Source organism: Myotis daubentonii, chromosome 1 (assembly GCF_963259705.1).
Source record: "Myotis daubentonii chromosome 1, mMyoDau2.1, whole genome shotgun sequence".
NCBI lineage: Eukaryota > Metazoa > Chordata > Mammalia > Chiroptera > Vespertilionidae > Myotis > Myotis daubentonii.
The window spans coordinates 198,884,366-198,908,441 of NC_081840.1; the positions used below are offsets into that span (position 1 = coordinate 198,884,366).

A 24,076-nucleotide genomic window follows, 5' to 3' on the forward strand; every position below is an offset into this window, starting at 1 on the left:
AATAAACAGTTTAAATTTCGCTGTAAATCCGCGGCATTTAATGCTCTAGTTTTTGCACTTTTAAAGCCAAAAATCAATGCTTTTTAAAACGTGACTACGGGCGGGTTGTGCCAGCGGTGGCGCGTTGAGGAAGCCTGAAAGTGACAAAACCTTTACTAGCCTCTTTAGCCCGGCGAGCACAATCTAGATCCTGGAACCTTTTAGGCAGCTTTAAGCGGGCTCTCAAGCCTCGGAGCCTTGATGGCGAGAATTAACGGGATTAGGAGCAGGAGGAGGAGTGAAGTGTGGCGGCTGACTAATGACAGCGTGTGGTAGTCCCGGGCTTTAGTCAGCATTCACGCGCGCGCCTCTTGGGTTCAGTGCGCGTGCGCGCACTTGGCTCCGCCCCTTGGTTCGGGGGCCACGTTCCCCATGCTGCCTGCCCGCCTCACCCGCGGACTGCTCTGGCCCTTACTTCGGGGATTAGCTTCCACCGCAGCGCGCCATGGCCTCCGGGAGCCGCTCCTCGAGAGGAGATGCGCGGCCGCCACCTCCTCCCAGCACGCATCGGGCCTGCGACTTGGGCTTCCTCGTGGCCCGACGGCGACTGCGGGTTCCGAAGGAAGGGATGACATGGAGGAGCATTTTCTGTTCCCCGAATACGTCCCGGAGCCGGAGCCCACTCCGACCGTGGAAAGGCAGCTGCGGCAGCTGCATCAGCGTCAGGAAGAGGAGGAACGACAGAAGCTACTGCGGCGGGAGGAGCGGCGGCACCAGAAGCTACGCGCCAGCCTCCGGGTGCACCGGGTCGTAGGGCACCCGGACCCGACCGTGCCGTCCAGCGGCCTGAACTGCTCCGGCTGCGGGGCGGAGCTGCACTGCCAGGACCCCGGCTTGCCTGGCTACCTGCCCAGCGAGAAGTTCCTGAGCGCGAGGGCGCAGGCCGACGGGCTGGCGCGGACCGTGTGCCAGCGCTGCTGGCTGCTGGTGCACCACCGGCGCGCCCTGCGCCTGCAGGTGAGCCGCGAGCAGTACCTGCAGTTGGTGAGCGCCGCGCTGCGGCGGCCCGTGCCCGCCCTGGTGCTCTACATGGTGGACTTGCTCGATCTGCCCGACGCCCTGCTGCCCGACCTGTCCGCGCTGGTAGGCGCCAAGCAGCTGATCGTGCTGGGGAACAAGGTGGACCTGCTGCCCCAGGACGCCCCCGGCTACCTGCAGCGGCTCCGGGAGCGTCTGTGGGACGACTGTGTCCGCGCCGGGCTCCAGCGGGCCCCCGGCCGGGGCGGGCCACCTGGTGGGGAAGAGAATTCGAGTCCTTCGGCCAAGTCCGGTACTGTCCTCCGGGACGTGAGGCTGATCAGCGCCAAGACCGGGTACGGAGTGGAAGAGCTCATCTCCGCCCTGCAGCGCTCCTGGCGCTACCGCGGCGACGTCTACCTGGTGGGCGCCACCAACGCCGGCAAGTCTACTCTCTTCAACACGCTCCTGGAGTCGGATTACTGCATCGCCAAGGGCGCCGAGGCTATCGACCGAGCCACCATCTCCTCTTGGCCTGGTGAGCTTTAGGGGGTCCGCCCCCTACGTTTTCTGAGATGCTTAATGTCCACCAGGAACTGTCTGTAGCCTTCCCGTTAATAATTCTCTCCCTACTTTAATAACACCTCTCTTCTGTGACAGCGTAGTGCTTGGAAATGTAGTAGTTGCAGTCATTTTCTAATAGAAATACCTATGGGGCCCTTCTATGTTCCAGGCACTGTTCCAGGCACTAGAGATAAACCAGGCGGCAAAGTCCCTGCTCTCCTTGAGGTTTCCCTTGGAGCTTTACTTTGGATGTGTACATGGAAGTCCTTGGACTTTCTAAACCTACCTCCACTATCTTGAGTTTATTCGTGTGATCAGTATACTCTACACATTTAACCTTTGAATAATTCACTAATGCAGTATGACGTGTGGCTTTATTGAAAGAAATGTCCATTTTGTGGTGTGTTCGTTTTGTTAATCCTCGCCCGAGGATATTTTTCCATTGATTTTTAGAGAGAGTGGAAGGGAGTGGGGAGAGAGAGAGAGAAACATCATTGTGAGAGAAACATTGATTGGTTGCTTCCTGCATGAGCCCAGACCTGGGACTGGGGATTGAGCCTGCAACCTGAGGTACATGTCCTTGACCAGAATTGAACCTGCGACCCTTCAGTCCATGGACCAATGCTCCATCCACTGACCCAAACTGGATAGGGCTTGATTTTATGGTTTTAACAAACTTCTGTAATTACAAAATGGGTCCTTTTATGACCCTGTTTGTATTTAACATTTGACAAAACTGCCTCATTTGTTCCTTCGAAATCAGTGTTTAACTTACCTGTTGTGGACTTGGGCTGAACTCTTCACAGAAGTGCTTTTATGTAAGATGGTAGTATGTGAAAATGAAAAAAAATCAGATCTGCAGATTTGGGATTCACATACTGGTTGAGCCTGCAAGCCAGTCTCTGAACCTATTTCCTCATCTATAAAGTAAGAATAATTTTGTCATGAAGTTCAGCGAAATAAATCACAGTACCCAATTCAGTGTGTAGCTCCTCAGAAATGTTACTTTTCTGCCCCATATTCCCTTGTGCAGTTTTATTAAAATATATTTTTTGGTATTTCAGGCACTACACTAAACCTTCTGAAGTTTCCTATTTGCAACCCAACTCCGTACAGAATGTTTGAAAGGGGGAAAAGGCTGAAAAAATATGCAACTGAAGCTGAAGAAGATCTTAGTCAGCTAGAAAAAAAACAACTTAATCTCTTAAAAAAGCATGGTTATGTAGTAGGTAAGCATCTTCTACAAGAAACTCTTATGTGGTCTGTGCTACAATTCTTTGTTGAGCAACCTGAAATACAGCAGTAAAAGCATTTCCACTAAGATACGGCCCCTCCGTGCAGAACAGTACAGTTTTGACTCCATGCAGCAGCTGTAAATTAGATGCTCCCTTTCCTTGGTATCTCTTTTCAACCTTCATTTACTAAAAACAGTTTGATTTACAGTAATTTCCCTCATACGCGATGTGCACAGCCAGGCACACACTTGATCAATGCAAGAGTGTGACTCCTGCTGTTGTTGTTGTTGTTAATCCTCACCCGAGGATATTTTTCCATTGACTTTTAGGGAGAGTAGAAGAGAGAGGGAAAGACTGAGAGAAACATTGATGTGAGAGAAACACATCAATTGATTGCCTCCTGCATGAGCTCTGACCAGGGTCCGGGCTAGGGAGGAGCCTGCAACCAAGGTACATGCCCTTGACCGGAATCGAGCCTGGGACCCTTTGGTCCACAGGCCAAAGCTCTATCCAGTGAGCCAAACTGGCTAGGGCCTGATGATTTTTTTTAATTCTTTATTGTTTAGTATTACATATGTCTCCTTTTCCCCCCATTGACCTCTCCCCAGCCATTCCCAGCCCCCACACAAGCCCTCACCTCCCTACTGTCTGTGTCCATGGGTTATGCTTATATGCATGCATACAAGTCCTTTGGTTGATCTCTTAACTACCCCCCACCCCCCACCCCCATCCCATTGGACAGTGTTCGGTGCTTCTATGTCTCTACCTCCCACACTCCCACTACCTTTTTAAAATAATCAAAGCTATATATCATTGTAGTCTCACTTTTATAGCTCATAGTTCTAGTAACTTGTTTGATGCAAACATAAGAATTATCTGTCTGGAATCAAAGGCTTTAAAGGAGTAACTAATTATTCCAATATAACTTACTCTAGGAAGAGTTGGAAGAACATTCTTCTATTCAGAAGAACAAAAGAATGAAGCTGCCTTTGAGTTTGATGCTGATTCACTTGCCTATGACATGGGAAATGAACCTGTTATGGTTACAGATAAATCCACCAAAAAAGTAGAACTGACCCCAGAAGATGTGAAAGATGCCCACTGGTTTTATGACACCCCTGGAATTACAAAGGAAAATTGTGTATGTATTTGATGTGTTTTAAAAAACATTAATTTTCTTTTCTTTCTCTTGTTGATTGTTACAGATGTCCCCCATTTTCTCCACCCTTTTCCTCTCTCTACCCTGCCCCACCCCCCTTCCCATTAGGCCTTCACCACATTATTGTGTGTGCACATGGGTTATGCATATATGCATATATATTCTTTGGTTGCTCTCTTCCCATCCTCCCCTCTGAGATCTGTCAGTCTATTCTTTTTAATTATGCCTCTCGTTCTATATTGTTCTTTTGATTCTACATATAAGTGAGATCAGGTGATATTTGTCCTTCTCTAAATGGCTTATTTCGCTTAGCATAATAATCTCCAGGTCCATCCATGCTGTCACAAAGGGTAAGAGTTCCTTCTTTCTTACAACCACGTAGAATGCCATGTTGTAAATGTACCACAGCATTTTTATCCACTCATCAACTATTGGGCACTTGGACTATAGGAACGTTAACTTTCAATTGCATGAGTACTGTCTTAATTGGTAGAACACAAAAAAGGAGATAGACTTTCATGATAGACTCAGTTCTGATTCATTCATAGAAATGGTTCAGGGATGAAACTATATGCCATCAAGTTCTATATTTAATTTGTTGGGCTTCACTGCTGACACCCTACTTGTGTTATTGTGCTTGTTACCTTAGTTAGGGAGACATGTATAGAATCTTAGATTTTGAGGTTGGAAAAAATTATAAATATTACTACAGTCCAGCCACCTATTCCATGCTTGAAGTACCTCTATAACATCCATCAGAGGGCACCCAGCTTGAACTGAAGTGAGGAGTGACTCCTCATCAGCTGAAGCAATGTCACCTTGTCGCCCAGGGTAACCTGTGTGATTTTGACCTGCTCTTTGTATTGAGCTGAACAGTCTTCCTATAACTTGTACCCATTGCTCCTCAAAGCTTTGAAATATGTTAAAGTATAATGTCCTATCTCTTCCTCCCTCTATTCTTTCATTAGTTCATCCAACAAACATTGAATATTTTCTATGCTGACATAATCCAGATTATTTGTCCTTATTTTCTACATATGTTCTCTCTGAGAGATAGCTATTCATCAATCAGGCCCCTATCGGAATGTTTTCTAATTTGTTTTTGTTGTTAAGATTATGACACTAAGAATGAAATTCCTCTTGCCCTGGCCAGGTGGTTCAGTTGGTTGGAGCCTCGTCCCATACACCAAAAAGGTTGCAAGTTCTATCCCTGGTCAGGGTGTGTATGGGAGGCAACCCATCAATATTTTTTCTCTCTCTGCCCCCCTTCCTTTCTCAAGTCAATAAACATCTCAGGTGAAGATTTAAAAAATAAAAAGAATGGATTTTCTTGTATGAGTGCCCTCATTTCAGCGTAATTTAGAACATAATTTAGACATTACCTGTCTTGCCCTTGTACATTTTTTTCCCCATTGATTTATTTTTTATTTTTTATTTTTTTAGAGGGAGTGGAAAAGAAAGGGAAAAACAGAGAGCTGTGGATGTGAGAGAAACACATCTATTGGTTGCCTCCTGCACATGCCCAGCCAGGGCCCGGGCCAGGGAGGAGCCTGCAACCAGGGTACTTTCCCTTGACTGTAATCAAACCTGGGACCCTTTGGTCTGCAGGCCAATGCTCTATCCACTGAGGCAAACTGGCTAGGGCCCCTTGTACATCTTTTTAATTCAACCTTGGTATCTCCTGGGCAGCTTTGATCCTATCTCATTAAATTCAACCTATATCCTACATACTTTTTAAGTCTCACAACTTTTTATTTATTTGCAGTTTTGATCATCATCATGAATGATCATCATTCATTCATTGACTCAAGTGTACAGCCAGGATACAGCCTTACTGCAGATCTATTTGAATCTGGTTACTGACCAGTATCTAATTCACCTAATTATCTCCGTATCTCCCTGTGAAACAACATTGGTTTCTTAGGTACTTTTCCTTCCTTTGCCTTATCAGGATTACTTAAGAGTTTCATTCTCAGAATGGTATTATCACTTTAACTTCACTTCATGTTTCCCTTTTAGAATCAGGTCAAGGATAGCAGTTACTTTAGTCATACACACTTCTTGTCAAATAGTCAGAAAGGCAAGAATTTGCTAAATATTCTAGCCCAGCAGAATCAGACGCTTAAGTGTTGAGATATAAAGGGTCTTTAATGTGTTTAAGGTACTTTGCTTCTAGTGTCAGTTTATTGATTAATTTATTTGATGCCTTAAAGCAGTTTCCCAAAGCAAACCAAGAAATTCTGTTGTGAAATGGAGGTCTTTTTTTTTTTTTTTTTTTTTTTTTTAGTTGAGAGAGGAAAGGAGAGGGAGATAGAAACATCAATGATGAGAGAGAATCATTGATCGGAAGCCTCCTGCATACCCCATACTGGGCCTGGAGCCCACAACCCAGATATGTGCCCTGACTGGAAAATGAACCATGACCTCCTGGTTCAAAGGTCAGTGCTCAACCACTGAGCCACCTAGCCAGGACGGTATCACATAATTTCAATTTCTTTAAGCAAGTTCACAAAAGTTTTCTTTTATCCCATTTTTTTTACCTTCCCTATTCTTTTTCTTGTTAAATCAAATTTTGGTTCCTTAAATCTTACTAGGATATTGTACTTCCTGGCTTTCCTTTTCTGTTTTCTCTAGTCTATTAAGGAACTCTTCATCCTCAGGAGCCACTTTTTGCTGAGTATTTGGGGTAAATTAGGAAACTAAAAACCAGAATTTAGGAAGAATTTGTTCAAGCTCTTTACCTGTTCCTAAAATGCTATAACCATTTTGCATTTAATTCACACATACTAGCCACTAGGACATAAGATAACTTATCACCATACCTTTAGCTGAAAACTGTTGCATCCCTATAAGCCTTGATAGTGAGAACATTTATTCTCTTTTGGAATTGAATCATCACTGTTTTCAGTTCATGCTAATTTTGACATTAGGGGGATTCTACTGACATAAGAAAGAAAATGTCACACTCATAAATTTATTTTGTCATTACTCAAGATTCAGTTGTGAAACAAGAGTAGAGCCAATAGTAAATTGATTCATTTTGATGGAAAGAATGAATAAATTTTATGTGCAGCAAATTATGACATACTTTGGTTTATTATGAAGTCTGGAATATTTTTTTCATCACTGTTTATCTCTTAGGTAAATCATGTATTTTCCATAAAAGTAATTCTTTCAAAATATCTACCCTTTATTTCACAGATTTTAAAACTTCTAACAGAAAAAGAAGTGAATATTGTCTTGCCAACACACTCCATTATTCCAAGAACTTTTGTGCTTAAACCTGGAATGGTTCTATTTTTGGGTGCCTTAGGACGCATAGATTTTCTGCAGGTAAGGGAAGTCTGTATCATTAAAAAGTTACCAGCTGGTTTGGCTCAGTGGATGAACGTCAACTTTTGAACCTGGCAGTCATGGTTTGATTCCCGGTCAGGGCACATGCCTGGGTTGCGGGCTTGGTCCCCAGTGTGGGCATGCAGGAGGCAGCCAATCAATGATTCTCCCTCATCATTGATGTTTCTATCTCTTTCTCCCTCTCCCTCTTTGAAATCAATTAAAAAAAAAAGTGACAGTTTTCAGATTTATTTCAAGGAAGCAAATTTGTGAACAAGACTGACAAAATGCTGATCATGACTATGTGGGGCATTGATATACTATTCTCTCTCTTTTTTAAAATGCTCATTCTAAAAACTTGGTAAAATTAATGGGGGGTGGGGAGAATATGGTAGTTGGGCTTAAAACTATATCTTCAATAGGATGCTCAGGCCCCATACAGCTTAGCATTAAGAAAAGATACTGCCTCATCCTGTGGTATTGTTTCACAGGGAAATCATTGGTCAAACCTGTAAGTAAGTACAGGCTTAATATGCATTAAATAAAGTCCACATTTCTTTATGTCCCATGTTATGTATGCTTTTATATGTGGTTTTGTTTGGGTTTTCATAGCATCATTCTGGGGATTTTAGAGTATTTATAGAAGTGCTTCCCGAACAAGGAAAGTGAGACATGGGTATGTTCAACAAAACATTTTGCAACTTGCAGGCCATTGCTTTAGTACATTTCTTGGGTTTGGTGTTTGTTCATAATTTGTTGGAAATTTATCTTTACACACTTAAAACCCATATATATTTCTTTGAAGCTCACAGAAAGATAATTTTTTAAACAGGGACAGATGAAGCAGACAGTATTTCCCTTTGTTTTTAATAAAATTACCATTTCTTTAAACAATTATCAATAAGCCTGTGAGAAGGAATTGGTTTTACATCAGTTGTTGAAATGCACAGCTTCTGCCACATTGTACCCTTATTCTCAGGCATTAATATAGTTTTATTACCAGTACTTATAAGGGAGCTGTGTTGTTGTTTTTTAATTGTGCCTTTTGCTGTTTTTGCAAGTTTTTCACTGTGTAAAATAACTTCTTTCTTTCTTAAGGGAAGTCAGTCAGCTTGGTTTACAGTAGTGGCTTCCAACTTCCTTCCTGTGCACATTACCTCCTTGGAGAAGGCAGATACTATATATCAGAAGCACGCGGGTGATATATTACTCAAGGTGAGGCGATACACTCTAACGATTGCATGGTTAGGTTAGCATACACCTTGATAGTCCCACAGCCCTGCTAAGAAAGCCTTTGTTAGAATCATCTTCGTTATACCATCAGCTAACTCTCCCCTCACCTTGTTCTCCTTGAGGATTTGGCTATGAAGTGAAGTGCTCCCTGTAAGGAAAGGGATGTTGGGCTGATCCTAGAATAGCTCCTGAGCTGTGTGAAGTGCTCCCTGTAAGGAAAGGGATGTTGGGCTGATCCTAGAATAGCTCCTGAGCTGTGTTTTCCCTAGACTACACTGTCCAATATGGTAGCCACATGTGGCTCTTAAATTTAAATTAATTAAATAAAATTTAAAATTTAGTTCTTCGGTTGCACTAGCCACTTTCAACTGCTCAGTAGTCACATCATTGCAGAAAGTTGCATTGGATATTGCTGAGTGAAGAGAAGTTACAGATTTTCTCACAACTGGGGGGTGCTGCTGGCATCAAGTGGGTAGAGGCCAAGGATGATGCTAAACATTCTGCAGTGCACAGGACAGCCCCTCACAACACAGAATTACCTGGTCCAAAATGGCAGTACTGCCTCCATATATGTAATATATGCCTTTCACGACATTTCTTACCTTGCACTTGGATTACTTGTTATTTCTACCTTCTGATTTCCTTGGGGGATGGGACCATACTGTTACATCTCTCTTTATCACCCTAGTGCTAAACATAGAGACATCTGTTAATAAATAAGAGGCCCGGTACACGGATTCGTGCACCAGTGGGGTCCCTCGGCCTGGCCTGCACCCTCTTGCAATCCGGGACCTATCAGGGGATGTCAGAGAGCCGGTTTCAACTCGATCCCCACAGGCCAGACTGAGGGCCCCACCGGACCTCTAGTATGCACATAAGATCTCCCCTCTCCCCTCCCCTCTTCCCTCTGCGATTCATCAGTCTGTTCCATGTTTCCATGCCTGTGGTTTCCACTCCTGCGTTGAGCTTCTGCCCCCTGGTGGTCAGTGCGCGTCATAGCTACTGGACAGTCGGCAGGTTGGCTGGTCACTTAGGCTTTTATATATATAGACTAGAGGCCCAGTGCACAAAAATTTGTGAACTGGGACGGGGGGGGAGGTCCCTCAGCCCAGCCTGTGCCCTCTCGTAGTCTGGGGCCCCTCAGGGGATGACCACCTGCTGGCTTAGGCCTGCTCCCGGGGGGTTGGGCCTAAGATGGCAATCAGACACCCCTCTGGCAGCCCGCAGCCTTCGGGGGATGTCCACTTGCCAGCGGGGAGCAGGCCTAAACTGCACTCGGACATCCTTAGCGCTGCTGAGGAGGCGGGAGAGGTTTCCACCGCTACCGCTGTACTGGCAGCCGTCAGCCTGGCTTGTGGCTGAGCAGAGCTCCTCCCATGTGAGAGCGCCCTGACCACCAGAGGGCAGCTCCTGCATTGAGCGTCTGCCCTCTGGTGGTCAGTGTGTGTCATAGTAACCAGTCATTCCCAGTGGTTCTGCTGTTAGGATCAGTTTGCATATTACCCTGTTACTATATAGGATAGAGGCCTGGTGCACAGGTGGGGGCTGGCTGGTTTTCCCTGAAGCGTATCCCGGATCAGGGTGGGAGTCCTGCTGGGGTGGCTGGCCAGCGTGGATGAGGGGATGATGGCTGTTTGCAGCTGGTCACACCCCCTTCAGGGTGGGGGTCCCCACTGGGGTGCCTGGCCAGCCTGGGTGAGGGGCTGATGGCTGTTTTCAGGCTGGCGGGTGACTGAAGCTCCCAACCTCTCCTTTTTTTCTTTTTTTTTTATTCTGGGATTTATTTACCTTCTATGGCTGTCACTGGAACTGAGAGCCGGCTTTAGCTCTGAGGCTCGGCTCCAGCTCTGAGGCCTAGGCTGCTGAAAGCAAGTATCTGGGTTAGTTTGGCTTCTATCATTGAAACACTGTTGCAGCTCCAGCTCTGAGGTCCGGCTGGCTGAAAGCAGGTTTCTGGGGTTTGTTTAGCTTCTATAATTGCAACATTGTTTCTTAGAGTGCAGCTCAGAGGCCAGCAGCGGCAGGCAGGGAACCTTGGCTTCCTCCATCACTGGAGCAAGCAAGCCTCCTGTTTGCTTCAGCTACCTGGCTGCCTGCCGCCATCTTTGTTGGCAGTTAGTTTGCATATCGCCCTGATTAGCCAATGGTAAGTGTGTTGGAGGTATGGTCAATTATCATATTTGTCTATTATTAGATAGGATTACTATCCAGTCACTTCCAATTCATGAAAACATCTGTAAACATAGATGCTGAATCTTATATGTGTACCCTTGACTTGTCATGAGGAGGGATTAATCTTTGTGGGTAGCCAGGCCTCTAAGAGGTAAAGTATTTGGAAAGATGTTGCCTTAATTGCCCAACATTACTCTTTGTAGAGCTGTATAGAGGGCTGTAAAAATAGGGTAAACTAATAAAGCAGATCCTGCTATCAGGAGTCTCCACCTACATGTGACCTTCGGCACTGGGAACTATAGGTTTCCTGTGCTCTTCATTTGACTAGAAGTGATTTGGGGCTTTTTCAACCATTAATGTTTAAAGGATTTTATTCTTGATCATGTACAGAATTATCTTATCAGTGCTTTACTTTACTAGAGTTGTAGGGAATTTAATTTGTACTTCCAAACATTTTCATTTTATCTCAATGAAAGGTTCCAATGGGTGGAAAAGAGCGAATGGCAGAATTTCCTCCTCTTGTTGCTGAAGACATTACATTAGAAGAAGGACTTGGGAAACCTGAAGCAGTGGCTGACATCAAGTTTTCCTCTGCAGGTAATTTTATACCAGGCACTTTTTTAAAAATGTTTTTATTGGTTTTAGAGAGAGAGAGAGGAAGGGAGAGGGAGAAAGAGAAAGAAACATTAATGTGGATCAGCTGCTTCCTGCATGCCCCCTACTGGGGATCTGCCCAAAACCCAGGCATGTGCCCTGACCCAGAATCAAACTGGCAACCTTTTGGTGCACAGGACGATGCCTAACCAACTAAGCCAAACTGGCCAGGGCACCAAGCACTTTTTAAAAAGATGAATAAAGTAGCCCTTTTTTTTAGAAATGTATCTTAACTAACATAAGGTGACTGTTCTACTGGTACATGCTAGAAAATGCAACCTTCTCCGAAAATAAATTTGTACCTTTTCACAAATGCATGGGATGCGTTTTTAAAATACAGCGTGAAAGAACAGTAGCCTCCTCCATGCTCCATTTTAAGCCTTAGTTTACTCTTTTCAATAAGGTAGTTGTTAATATACCTGGCAGGGGAGATAAAAGGTGGTCATCCCAGGGCGAGGCTTATCCATTGCACTCTAGATGTGCTGACCCCTACGATTTCCCCAAATGTGGGAAACCCAACTGCATAGTTGTGATAGTGGGGCGGGGCGGGAGTGGGCCAAGGGGAAGGATAGTTATAGTTGCTGACACCATTTTGTGTTCTGCTGCGTGCCTGCATAGGTTGGGTTGCAGTAACGCCTCAGTTTAAAGACAGACTACATCTCCGAGGCTATACACCTCAAGGAACAGTGCTGACGGTCCGGCCACCCCTCTTGCCACATATCGTTAACATCAAAGGAGAGCGCATCAAAGGAACTGTGGCCTATAAAACCAAGAAGCTTCCTTCCCTTGTGTGCAATCTGCAGAAGAAGAAAAACGGGTGAAAATATGGAGTTGGCCTTGCTCACGCTGGTATTAACTATGGAACTATAACCAAACTCCCCTGTGCCCACCCTTTTAACTACTCAGAACTGTGCCTATTTGTATTGAGTCTGTAACTATAAGTTGTTTTTTGTAGGGTGTGTGTATGCATGTGTGACCCAAATATGCCTAAAAAGGAGTTCTGCTACATTCAAGTTTCTCTCACTACTGTTTTTTTATTGAGACCAGATGTCATTCCTCATTTGGAGTCTGAATGAGAGTTCCACTTAGCAATTGGCATATGAAAAAGTGGCAGAAAATCAATGTCTCCAAAGTAAGATAGAAGTGAGCAGGTGGCTCTGCACCTTGTAGTCATCCAAGGATCCAACTGGTGGAATACTCCGTGGCTTCCACCTGTAGGTCTCTGGTGTTTGTTCAAGTGGCCATCCTTTTCCAGTGAGAGGGAAGAGGGACAGAGATGAAGAGCCGGCAGCTTCCCTGCTTAAAACAAACGGGCAAGACCTGGAAGTTGCATCCATCATTTCACACAGTCCATTGGTGGGTCAACAGTCACATTGCCATACCCATCCACAAGAGAGCTGGGAGATGTAGAGGGAAATAGGGACCATTTCAGATTTTTATTACTGAAGGGGAGAAAGGACACTGGAGAAGAAGCAGAAGTTTACCTGACGTGAGTTAAAAGTGTCTGAAAAATCTTAGGTACAGAAGGATTCAAGTTATATCTTTCTAGCAGAGAATATAACCATTTTAACATTTGTGTATACTGTATAACATTACATTAATCAGAAGTTTATACCTTTCATTATTGCTAGCTAAATACAATGAACAATTGGCAAGTCAAGTCCCAGATCCCGAAGTTGAGTAAATGCTAGTGGGATACATTGGCCTGAATTGCAGTCAGATCCATGAATTTTCTGTTGACTCAGATTTAGCATAATGTTCTCTGTCAATGTGTATCCTCTAGCCCCCTTCTCTCTAAGGCCTCTTAGAATAAGATGCAACTTGTAAAATTTTGTAGCCCTCACTTCCATTGTGTTTCAAAGTGAGTACTATAATGTTCCAAGGTGCTTTGTTAGGAGTTTCAAACATTACAGTTTACTAAATAAGTTTGTGTCCCTAGTTATTTTCTCACCTATAAGTGAGGAAAGAGCAGATTTTTCTCAGTCTGAACCTTTTATGATTCTCAGTAAAAAGGCAGGAAATGGGTGGTTCTGGAACCTCATACAAAAAAGACCATGCCTAGACAGTCAAGGACTTCTGCTAGGATCTGGTATTAATTTACTTCGTATTCTGCCAACCTAATGCAGCCCAGATCACGGCTGCCTATTCAGCTGTTCCACAGTAGATTGTGCTTTAAGAAAATTCTGTTACTATATTGGTTTCTGAGCTTTAGTCAGTTTACTGATACTTCTTAATCCATTAGTCAGAGTATAAAGACTTCCCTTGAATCAGTAATCATTGAAGCTAAGTCAGGACAGCCCCCTCACTTCCACAGAACAGGTTGTTTTGAGTGACTAGAAAGCAAGTTTATATTAGGTCATTTACTTGGCTCTGCAGGCCTGTGGTGGTCAGTATGTCACTTCTTGGTATTTGTGACACCTAAAAGGACAAAGTATGTGCCACTAAAGGGTTTTACTTCCATGTAATATTAAACTCAGAAGTTTTTTTTGTTTTAATATATTTTTATTGATTTCAGAGGGTAAGGGAAAGGGAGAGAAATAGAAACATCAATTGATGGGCTGCCTCCTGCACGCCCCACACTGAAGATTGAGCCTGCAACCCAGGCATAGGCCCTGACCGGGAATCGAACCGTGATCTCCTGGTTCTGGTTTATAGGTCTTCTACGCTCAACCACAGAGCCACACTGGCGTGGCTCAAGTCAAAGCTTTATTTTTAAAAGTTACACCTCCTTTTTCCCCCTTTAAACAGCACCATTTTTTCCAGTTACTGAGACAAAATTAAGTTTAACACATTTTGTATTTTTAGTCACCATAAATGGCAAGCCATACGGATCTTTAGAGCTTTACCATGTAGTTCCCCAGAGTCTAAATTTGGTTGATATTTGCGACACTCGCTTCCCATGGCCACCGAGAAGAAGTGGAGTACAGATGCACGCTTATGCGCTTGTGTTTTTTGATCATTCAGACACTTCTTCAAAATGGAGATCAAGACTAGTTTTCTGCAGATGACTAACTTGGAGCTTCAGCTGTGCCAGCCATGGCAGAGCTGTTATTGCCTCACTGAGTAGGCACCCAGTGCTGGGAGAGCTGTTTCGTAGACAGCCTCTGATCATTTACCCTGGCTTCCCTCCCACTTGGCTCTGCCTCATGGAGCAATAGAATCATTTCCATTCTTTCTCAGACTGTTCCATTTTGTCTTGGCTGCTTTCCTCCTCCCTTGGGGATTGTTTTCTCTCAACTGTCAAAGAGTAATGCTTAAACATTAAAAACAAGACTTCAGACTCATGTGACTCGAATAGAGAGCACCTCTGCCTGCTCTCTGTCTCTCCGTTGTGTCTGCCCCACTGATGCCCTATAGTGGGAAGGACATGGTTCAAGTCTAATACATTAACATCATTTAGGAATGATGCCTCACGGTTTCTCTTCATGTCAAAGAGCATCCTTATTTTCTCTTTGAAAATATATTTAGTAAAGGAGTTTCATGATCCGAGTATTTCTGAGTTTGTCTAGATCAGTGGTCGGCAAACTCATTAGTCAACAGAGCCAAATATCAACAGTACAATGATTGAAATTTCTTTTGAGAGCCAAATTTCTTAAACTATATAGGTAGGTACATTGTTATTAACTTAATTAGGGTATTCCTAAGGCTTAGGAAGAGCCACACTCAAGGGGCCAAAGAACCACATGTGACTCGTGAGCCGCAGTTTGCCGACCACGGGTCTAGATCATACTTAAAACAACCTTTGCTTGAACCCCCTGGATTCCTGTTTTTCAAAAGCTTCCTTTTACTTCCCAAATAATTCTCAGAATCAACCTAGTGGAAGAATGTATTGGGTCTTAATATTTCATTCGTAGATGCAATAGGTATGATACTTAATCACATTGTCAGTACCTTTGGCCAGTAGCTGAAGTAAATTTGAGAAAACTGAGGCCACACAAAAAAGACACACACATACTAAAGAACACCATCAATGAAAGCCTGCCAAGATAATTTCTTACTTTTCAGTAAGTCCCTGGAAAAGGGGCATTCAATGAATGCATAAATGAATGAATTAGGAGAATGAGGGGATTTTTTTTTTGTTTGGTTAGTTTATATCTTCCTTGGACAATAGCAACAGAACAGATTTAAATTTGCTTAGTAGCATTTACACTTTTCTAGGATTTCTTCCTTTCTTGCATAAAGGTAGTAGTACTTCATGTTAGTTATATTTCAGACTACTCATAGTTTCAATAATCATGATAGCCCACATATCATATTATTCTTTTATATAATAACCAGAGGCCTGGCACACAAAATTTGTGCGTGGGTACAGTCCCTAGATCTGGCCTGCAATCAGGGCCATCTTCCCCAGCTGCCCGCAGCCAGCCCCGCCCCCTGCCACCACCCACCCCCGGTTCCCTGTTCACCATCAGGTGATAGGTGCCTGACAGCCGGAGGAAGGGACCAAGAGTTCGGCTGTTCCTGCTGGCTCGCCGGCCCTGCCTCTGCAGTGGGTGGCCATCAGGCGATCAGAGCCTGCCAGCCGGGGAATGGGACCAAGAAGTGGTCAGTGTGCCTCATAATGACTGGTCCAGTGGTTGTTCTAATGTTAGGGTGAATTTGCATAGTACCCTTTTATTATATAGGAAGGCCCAGTGCATGAATTCATGTACCAGTGGAGTCCCTCGGCCTGACCTTTGGGATCGGGCTGAAACCAGCTCTCCAACATCCCCTGAGGGGATGTTGCAAGAGGGTGCAGGCCAGGCCACGAGACCCCACTAGTGCACTATCAGGACCAGGGAGAGAGAGGTGCAGGAGGTTGGCCAGCCAGGGAGGGACAGCGGGAGGGCTCCAGGGCATGTCTTGCCTGTCTCACTCAGTCCCAATCTGCAGACCCCCTCAGCAAGCTAACTTGCTGGGTCAGAGCACCTGCCCCCTGGTGGTCAGTGCATGTCATAGCGAGCAGTTGAGCAGCCTTAGCATATCTTTAGCATATGCTTTGATAGGTTGAATGGCCAACTGGTCGACCAGACACTTAGCATATTAAGCTTTTATTATATAGGACTAGAGGCCTGGTGCAAAAAATTTGTGCATGGGGGGCTGGGGGAGGGTCCCACAGCCCGGCCTACAACAATGCCACCATCTCTCGCCCTGGTGTCTGGCCAGAGGCCCCTCCGCACAGCCGGGGCTCAGGATGCTGGGCCCCCGGCCCCTCTCTCCGCACAGCCGGGGCACGGGACGCTGGGCTCGTGTCACCAGGGCGACGCCGCCAGCATCCGCCCCCCCGCCACTATGGGCGCCACCATCTCTGTCACAGCGTGACAGTTAATTTGAATATTCCTTTATTAGATAGGATAGTAGTTAGCTCTTGTATTGAGCCAAGCACTATTTGAAGTGCTTTACACATATTAACTGAATCCTTACAATCCCATGCAGGAAGTATTACCTGCATTTACAGATGGGAAAGTGAGGCACAAATAAGCCCAGGGTTACACAAGTAATAAATGATTGATTCAAACCAGCACCCATGTGGGTTTTTTAAATTATACAGTAAAACTGGCTTGTTTTCCTTTTGATATATAGTTCTATGGGTTTTAATATCTGTATAGGTTCATTTAATGACCACCATAATCAGAATACAGAACAAGCCCTTCAACACCCACCCATGTTTTTAACCACTATTCAGTACTTCCTCTCTGAACCCATCACAAGTCTAAAGGCCAGAACTTTTCAATCTCAGGAGGGAAACATGTTATGTTTAAAAAAGAAAGGTAGCTCATTTTGAAGACCTTCAAAAGTAATGAGCCCAGCCAGCATGGCTCAGTGTTTGAGCGTTGACCTATGAACCAGGAGGTCATGGTTCAATTCCCAGTCAGGGCACACGCCCAGGTTGTGAGCTTGATCCCCAGTGTGGGGCATGCAGGAGGCAGCCGATCAATGATTCTCATCATTCTATCTCCCTCTCCCACTCCCTTCCTCTCTGAAATCAATAAAAAAATATTTTCAAAAAAGTAATGACAACATTTTCTTGTTAACTGTAACTGCCACTTAATTGTCTTTTTAGCTTCCTTTGAACCCTACCATATACAATTCTACCCTAAAAATTACCTCAGAGCTGCGAAGGTGTGTGTGTTTTGCTATATCTTTGCAGTCTTACTTTACCAGTGCCACCCAAACCTAAACAAATGTCTCAGTGTGATTTCCATGCTGCCTTACCATCTCAGATAGTTTTATATTGACTGTACTTTCATGGCTGTCTGGGAATCTTTTCACATTTGCTAGTGAGTTTTGCCAAGTACCACGGACAGATCACAGCATGAGTGGAGATCCTGACCTACAATTCTGATTAAGAAAATTGTAGCCCTGCCCTAGTTGGTTTGGCTCAGTGGATAGAGCATCAGCCTGTGGACTGAAGGGTCCCAGGTTCAATTCCAGTCAAGGGCACATGCCTGGCTTGTGGGCTCCATCCCTAGTAGGGTGCGTGCAGGCAATCAATGATTCATCATTGATGTTTCTATCTCTCCCTCTCTGAAATCAATGAAAACATAGTTTTAAAAAAAGGAAATCACTGAACATGTACTAAATGTGAGATAAGCTTCCCACATTATCCCATTTAATCATTACAGTACCTCTGTGACATAAATATTGTCTTTAAAAAAATAAGAAAGGTTCAATTCCAGTCAAGGGCATGTACCTTGGTTGCGGGCAACATCCCCAGTAGGGGGTGTGCAGGAGGCAGCTGATCCATGTTTCTCGCTCATCGATGTTTCTAACTCTCTATCCCTCTCCCTTCCTCTCTGTAAAAAAATCAATAAAATATATTTTTTAAAAAAAAGAAAAAGAAAATTGTAGCCCTAGCTGTTTTGGCTCAGTGGATGGAGTGTCGGCCCTGCGGACTAAAGGGTCCCAGGTTCGATTCCGGTCAAGGACACATGCCTGGGTTGTGGGCTCAGTCCCCGGTGGGGGGCCCATGCAGGAAGCAACCAATCAATGATCCCCTCTCATCATTGTTTCTCTCTCTTCCTCTCCCTTCCTCTCTGAAACCAATGAAAATATTTTTAAAAACAAGGGAAAAGATTTACTCCCCTCCCTTTTAAAAAAAATTGTGAGATACAGGAAATTTGGAATGGAAACATCTAGAACAGGGGTTCTCAACCTGTGGGTCCCGACCCCTTTGGGGGTCGAACGACCCTTTCACAGGGGTCGCCTAAGACCATCAGAAAACACATGTATAATCCAATCAAAAAATGGGCAAAGGACCTAAATAGACACCTTTCAAAAGAGGACATTCAGAAAGCCAAGAGACATATGAAAACATGCTCAAAGTCACTAATCATCCGAGAGATGCAAATCAAAACAACAATGAGGTACCATCTCACACCTGTCAGACTGGCTATCATCAACAAATCAACAAACGACAAGTGCTGGAGAGGATGTGGAGAAAAAGGAACACTCGTGCACTGCTGGTGGGAATGCAGACTGGTGCAGCCACTATGGAAGACAGTATGCAGTTTCCTCAAAAAACTGAAAATGGAACTCCCATTTGACCCTGTGATCCCACTTCTAGGAATATATCCCAAGAAACCAGAAACACCAATCAGAAAGGATATATGCACCCCTATGTTCATAGCAGCACAATTCACCATAGCTAAGATCTGGAAACAGCCTAAGTGCCCATCAGTAGATGAATGGATTAGAAAACTGTGGTACATCTACACGATGGAATACTATGCTGCTGTAAAAAGGAAGGAACTCTTACCATTTGCAACGGCATGGATGGAACTGGAGAGCATTATGCTAAGTGAAATAAGCCAGTCAATAAAGGAAAAATACCACATGATCTCACTCATTCATGGACAATAGAGACCATTATAAACTTTTGAACAATAATAGATACAGAGGCAGAGCTGCCTCAAACAGATTGTCAAACTGCAGCGGGAAGGCCGGGGAGGGTTGGGGGGCAGGAGGTAGGGGGGTAAGAGATCAACCAAAGGACTTGTATGCATGCATATAAGCATAACCAATGGACATAAGACACTGGGGAATAGGGGAGGCTAGGGGTCTGTCTAGGGCGGGGGGATAAAATGGACACATATGTAACACCCTTTGTAATACTTTAAGCAATACAAAAATAAAAATTAAAAAAGAAAAGAAAACACATGTATAATTATAAATTGTTTTTGTGATTAATCACTATGCTTTAATTATGTTTAATTTGTAACAATGAAAATACATCCTGCATATCAGATATTTACATTACGATTTATAACAGTAACAAAATTACAGTTATGAAGTAGCAATGAAAATAATTTTATGGTTTGGGGTCACCACAACATGAGGAACTGTATTAAAGGGTCATGGCATTAGGAAGGTTGAGAACCACTTATCTAGAGTATTATACCATTAAACTATCAGAGAAAAGAAACTGATTTTTAATCCTGTCCCTACTGGTGACATAGAATTAGAAGAACTGGTGGTCCCCATGTACTGGCCAATTATATAGCTTCAAAAACAAAACTAATTTGGCCCTCACCTTGTTTAAATGGCCTTGTCTTTTCTACTTGTGTAGCACTCCTCCTGTTTCCTGTTCCTTGTAACATCGGAGTTTCACTAAAAGAGGATCTTGGTTGCCCAAGAAAAGCTTTCTATTATCTTCAGTTTTTCTCAGCATTTAACATCTGGCCTAAAAAGACTTTTTTTTTTTCCTGTCTTTGACTTTAAACTCTATGGTTAAATACTCAATGAGATGAAAATCAGACAAATGGGGACTACTCTCCTTTAAAATGCCAGATAAAAGATTATTTTATTATTTTATTGAAACACTAAAGAAAATGTCTTTTTTCACAGAATAAAACTATTATATAAAGCTAATTCTGAGAAATGTGCTGAAAATTTTTAGCATAGGAACTTGGATGAAACTGTTCAACAAAAGAAAATAATGCTTAACAGTCCCATTTACCCATTAACTCCTTTTGGCATGGGGAGGTCACTTCTAGGAACAGTTGCTGGTTTAATTGGAAATGCTCTTTATTAACTAGATTGAGGGCATACTTAAGCTTGCATCCATATCTATTGCTAAGTAACAATCCACTCCAAAACTTGGTGACTTTAAGCAAGCATTTATTTGTTCCCATTCTTTAGTTTGGCAGTGTAATCTGGGCTTAGCTCGGTGGTTCTGCTCTATGAAGACATGCATTTGCAGACCTCACTCCATGTCAGGAGTTTTAGCTGGGATGGCTATAACAGCTGGGCTTCTTTCCATTACTCTATCTAGGGCAGTGGTTCTCAACCTGTGGGTCGTGACCCCTTTGGGGGTCGAACGACCCTTTCACAGGGGTCGTCTAAGACCATAGGAAAACACATATATAATCACATATTGTTTTTGTGATTAATCACTATGCTTTAATTATGTTCAATTTGTAACAATGAAAATATATCCTGCATATCAGATATTTACATTACGATTCATAACAGTAGCAAACTTACAGTTATGAAGTAGCAACAAAAATAATTTTATGGTTGGGGGTCACCACAACATGAGGAACTGTATTAAAGGGTCACGGCATTAGGAAGGTTGAGAACCACTGATCTAGGGTCTCATCCTCAAGTAGGCTAGTTCAGGCTTGTTCACAAGTTGACTGTTCAAAAAGATAAGTAGCCCTAGCTGGTTTGGCTCAGTGGATAGAGTGTCGGTTGTGGACTGAAGGATCCCAGGTTCGATTCCAGTCAAGGGCAGAAGACTGGGTTGCAGGCTCAGTCCCCAATAGGGGGTGTGCAGGAGGCAGCCGATCAATGATCTCTCTCATCATTGATGTTTCTATGTCTCTCTCCCTCTCCCTCTCCCTTCCTCGCTGAAATCAATAAAAATATATTTTTTAAAAAGATAAGTAAGAGAGAGTAGAAGCTGCAAGACCTCTGGAAGCCAAAGCTCAGAAGCCAAACAATGTCACTTTGCCACATTCTATCAGCCAAAGCAAGTCCTAATAACAGCACAGATTCAAGCTGGTTGGAAGGGCTGCAAAGAATTCATGGCCACTTTCATCCAACAAAAGGTTTCAGCATGTTGATTACCTTGAGGAAAATGCATTATGTTACATGTTCTAATGACTTTATAGGAAGAGAATCCATTGTAAATCTATCAAATAAGAAATATGATGTGCCCTAGCTGGTTTGGCTCAGTGGATAGAGCATCAGCCTGCGGACTGAAGGGTCCCAGGTTTGAATCCGGTCAAGGACACATGCCTGGGTTGGGGGCTCAATCCCCAGTAGGGGGGTGTGCAGTAGGCAGCGGATCAGTGATTCTCTCTCATCATTGATGTTTCTATCTCTCCCTCTCCCTTCCTCTCTGAAATCAATAAAAATATATTTTTTAAAAAAAGAAATATGATGTTAATTTAAATTTACCTCAGGAATCAGATGCATAGAGAGCATCTATGAGACTGAGGAAAGGAGGAAGAGGCTGCAAAATTCTTACTTCGGTAAATTTAAAAGAGAAGAAAAAAAAAGTGTCCTGGCCAGGTATCGAAGTAGGTTAAGATCATTATCTGGATATGCCAAGGTTGCGGGTTTGATCCCCCATCAGAGCATATACAAGAATCAACTAATGAATAAATAAATAAGTGGAACAACAAAACCGATTTCTCTCTCTCTCTCTCTCTCAAATCAATAAATTTAATTTAAAAAGTTTACTCTATGAGAACAAAAGGATGGGGGTTTGAGGAAGAATCCAAGCTGAGAATGCTGAGGCCCTAGTAATGTTTTTTTTCTAGCTCTAGAGCCAGGGAGAGGGACGGTGACATGGATTGGAAATGAAAAACAAAAAAGATTGAAACCCAAAAAGAAACTGAACTATCCCCACCACTTAATGTGAAATCAAAATGGGAGGAGGGAAGAAAAAAAATTAGGTAAAAAGTTGTAACTTGAAAGATTTTTAAATATTTATGAACTTCATCATATTTTTATAGAGTTGTTAACTTTGTAAGACTACTTAGTTGACATTTAGTGAAAGTGATCCGATGTTCTTGCAGGATTTGGGATCTGGGATATACTCTGATTTTCCAGGCTCTACTGTAAAGCACATTTCCATTTATATGAGCAAATCCAGGAGATCTACCTCCACAAAGGGTCCTTCTGGCTTTCACCAAAGTCCTGACTTAAGTCTGTATCCTCTGCCTCTATCTGCATGGAGTGAGCTGACCTGGGGCTGCTTGCCAATAAGCCATCTGCTTATCAGCCAGAACTCCAGCCAGTGTTAGTGCAGTTTACAGGAGGGTGTGTATGTGTGCGTGTGTGGGAGTGGGGGAAGAGAGTCAGTCTGTCTGGAGGATTCCAAGCAGAAACACAACCATGTCAAGGCTGGTTGTTGCTTTCACCTATGCTGCTGTCTAGAATGGATATCCTGTTTAGTTAGGCATGTTCCACCACTACCTATCAATTCTAGGAGACAGACACATAAACCTCTTGTAAGTGTCTGCAACTCAAGTGATATTCTAATAAATTGATCAGAAGAGACAATGCTAAGACCTACAATACAGCAGACTCAGAACCAAGAACACTTTCAAGTAAATCTAGTTCTTAACATTTTCAAATAGTTACTACATAATGAATATAGTTTGTTATCTAAAAACGCCAGCTTATATTCAGTTGTAGGCATTAACAGAATCAAGGCACAACTGTTTGATCCTAGTTTACTTTTATCTGAAAATGGTGTAATCTTACTGCCGGTAAGCTTCTTAAGGTCTTTAGTAAATATACACTGGTTAGATGTCATGATAGAGGGAAGCCTAATTTTTTTAAATCCTCACCTGAGGATATTTTTTCCATTGATTTTTAGAGAGAGTGGAAAGGAGAGAGAGAGAGGTAGAGAGAAACACCAATGTGAGAGAGAGACATCAATTGGTTGCCTCCTGTGTGCCCCCAACCAGGGCCGTGAGCCTGAACTAAGGTATGTGCCCTAAAACATAATGGAACCTGGGACCCTTCAGTTCTCAGGCTGATGCTCTATCCACTGAGCCAAACCAGCTAGGGCAAGGGAAGACTATTTATAGAGGGAAGGTTATTTAAAGAGAGCCTTTTATATCATATTAACATAATCAACCTTGTTAATTAAAAACACTCAGATTAGGCTGAAATTCCTTTGACCAACCATCCTATTCTTCCTTTTATTTTAGCATCCATTTCCCACATTACATTCTTCACTTAATCTGACAGTGACAGCAGACCTGCCACTTACTACTTGTGTGACATCAAGCAACTCATCTTCAGGAAGCAAGGTGGGAGTAATAAACTATTTTTCAGGATGTTAAGGGGTCTAACTTAATATAATGTAGTTAGAACAATGCTTGGTTCTAGTTACTCGTAACGCTAATGCAGGCTCTCCAGTCACATGCAAAATGTTCCCCAATACTGGGAATCCCCAGATGACTCACCTGACTCATGACTAAGGTCTGCCTACTCTTCATGAAACAAACCACTTTCTTCCTCCCAAATAGCTCCCTTTAATGGAATTTCCCACTTGTGTGCACAGGGCACAGAGCAGCCACATGCAAAGTCACCTCCCATATCTGCTGTCATTACTGACCAAGGGAATTGTCATGTTTACTAGTGTCCCTACAGAAGAGGTTCTGTCGGTGCTTCTAACACTGCTGATGACCATTACGGCCCTTGCCTCTCAGGATTCTAGGTACTGCAATCACCATAGTTACCCTGGCTACTTCTAACTCCAAGGACCCATGCTTGCTACTGAGTAAAC

At 43.4% G+C, this 24,076-nt stretch overlaps 1 protein-coding gene across 4 annotated transcripts; it reads left to right on the forward strand.

The window, feature by feature from the left end:
* The first annotated feature begins 1 nt into the window (after position 1).
* On the forward strand, positions 2 to 24,076 carry NOA1 (nitric oxide associated 1). Of its 4 annotated transcripts, none has more exons than XM_059670321.1 (7): positions 6 to 1,534; positions 2,625 to 2,789; positions 3,731 to 3,936; positions 7,156 to 7,287; positions 8,386 to 8,502; positions 11,169 to 11,289; positions 23,496 to 24,076. In XM_059670321.1, the coding sequence occupies exons 1-7, from the start codon at positions 412 to 414 to the stop codon at positions 23,525 to 23,527; spliced, it is 1,896 nt and encodes a 631-aa protein (XP_059526304.1). In that variant the 5' UTR covers positions 6 to 411; the 3' UTR covers positions 23,528 to 24,076. The 4 variants fall into 4 exon arrangements, with proteins under 4 accessions (XP_059526314.1, XP_059526304.1, XP_059526294.1 ...); XM_059670302.1 differs by lacking the exon at positions 23,496 to 24,076 and adding an exon at positions 11,965 to 12,359 and having other exon boundaries at positions 25 to 1,534; XM_059670311.1 differs by lacking the exons at positions 8,386 to 8,502; positions 23,496 to 24,076 and adding an exon at positions 11,965 to 12,359 and having other exon boundaries at positions 9 to 1,534.

Bases quoted from the DNA above. Each gene is read 5' to 3' on its own strand.
- NOA1 (XM_059670302.1), top strand. From the start codon at position 412: ATGCTGCCTGCCCGCCTCACCCGCGGACTGCTCTGGCCCTTACTTCGG. The intron at 1,535-2,624 runs GTGAGCTTTAGG...TTGGTATTTCAG, and splicing joins CACCATCTCCTCTTGGCCTG to GCACTACACTAAACCTTCTG. The intron at 3,937-7,155 runs GTATGTATTTGA...TTTATTTCACAG, and splicing joins GAATTACAAAGGAAAATTGT to ATTTTAAAACTTCTAACAGA.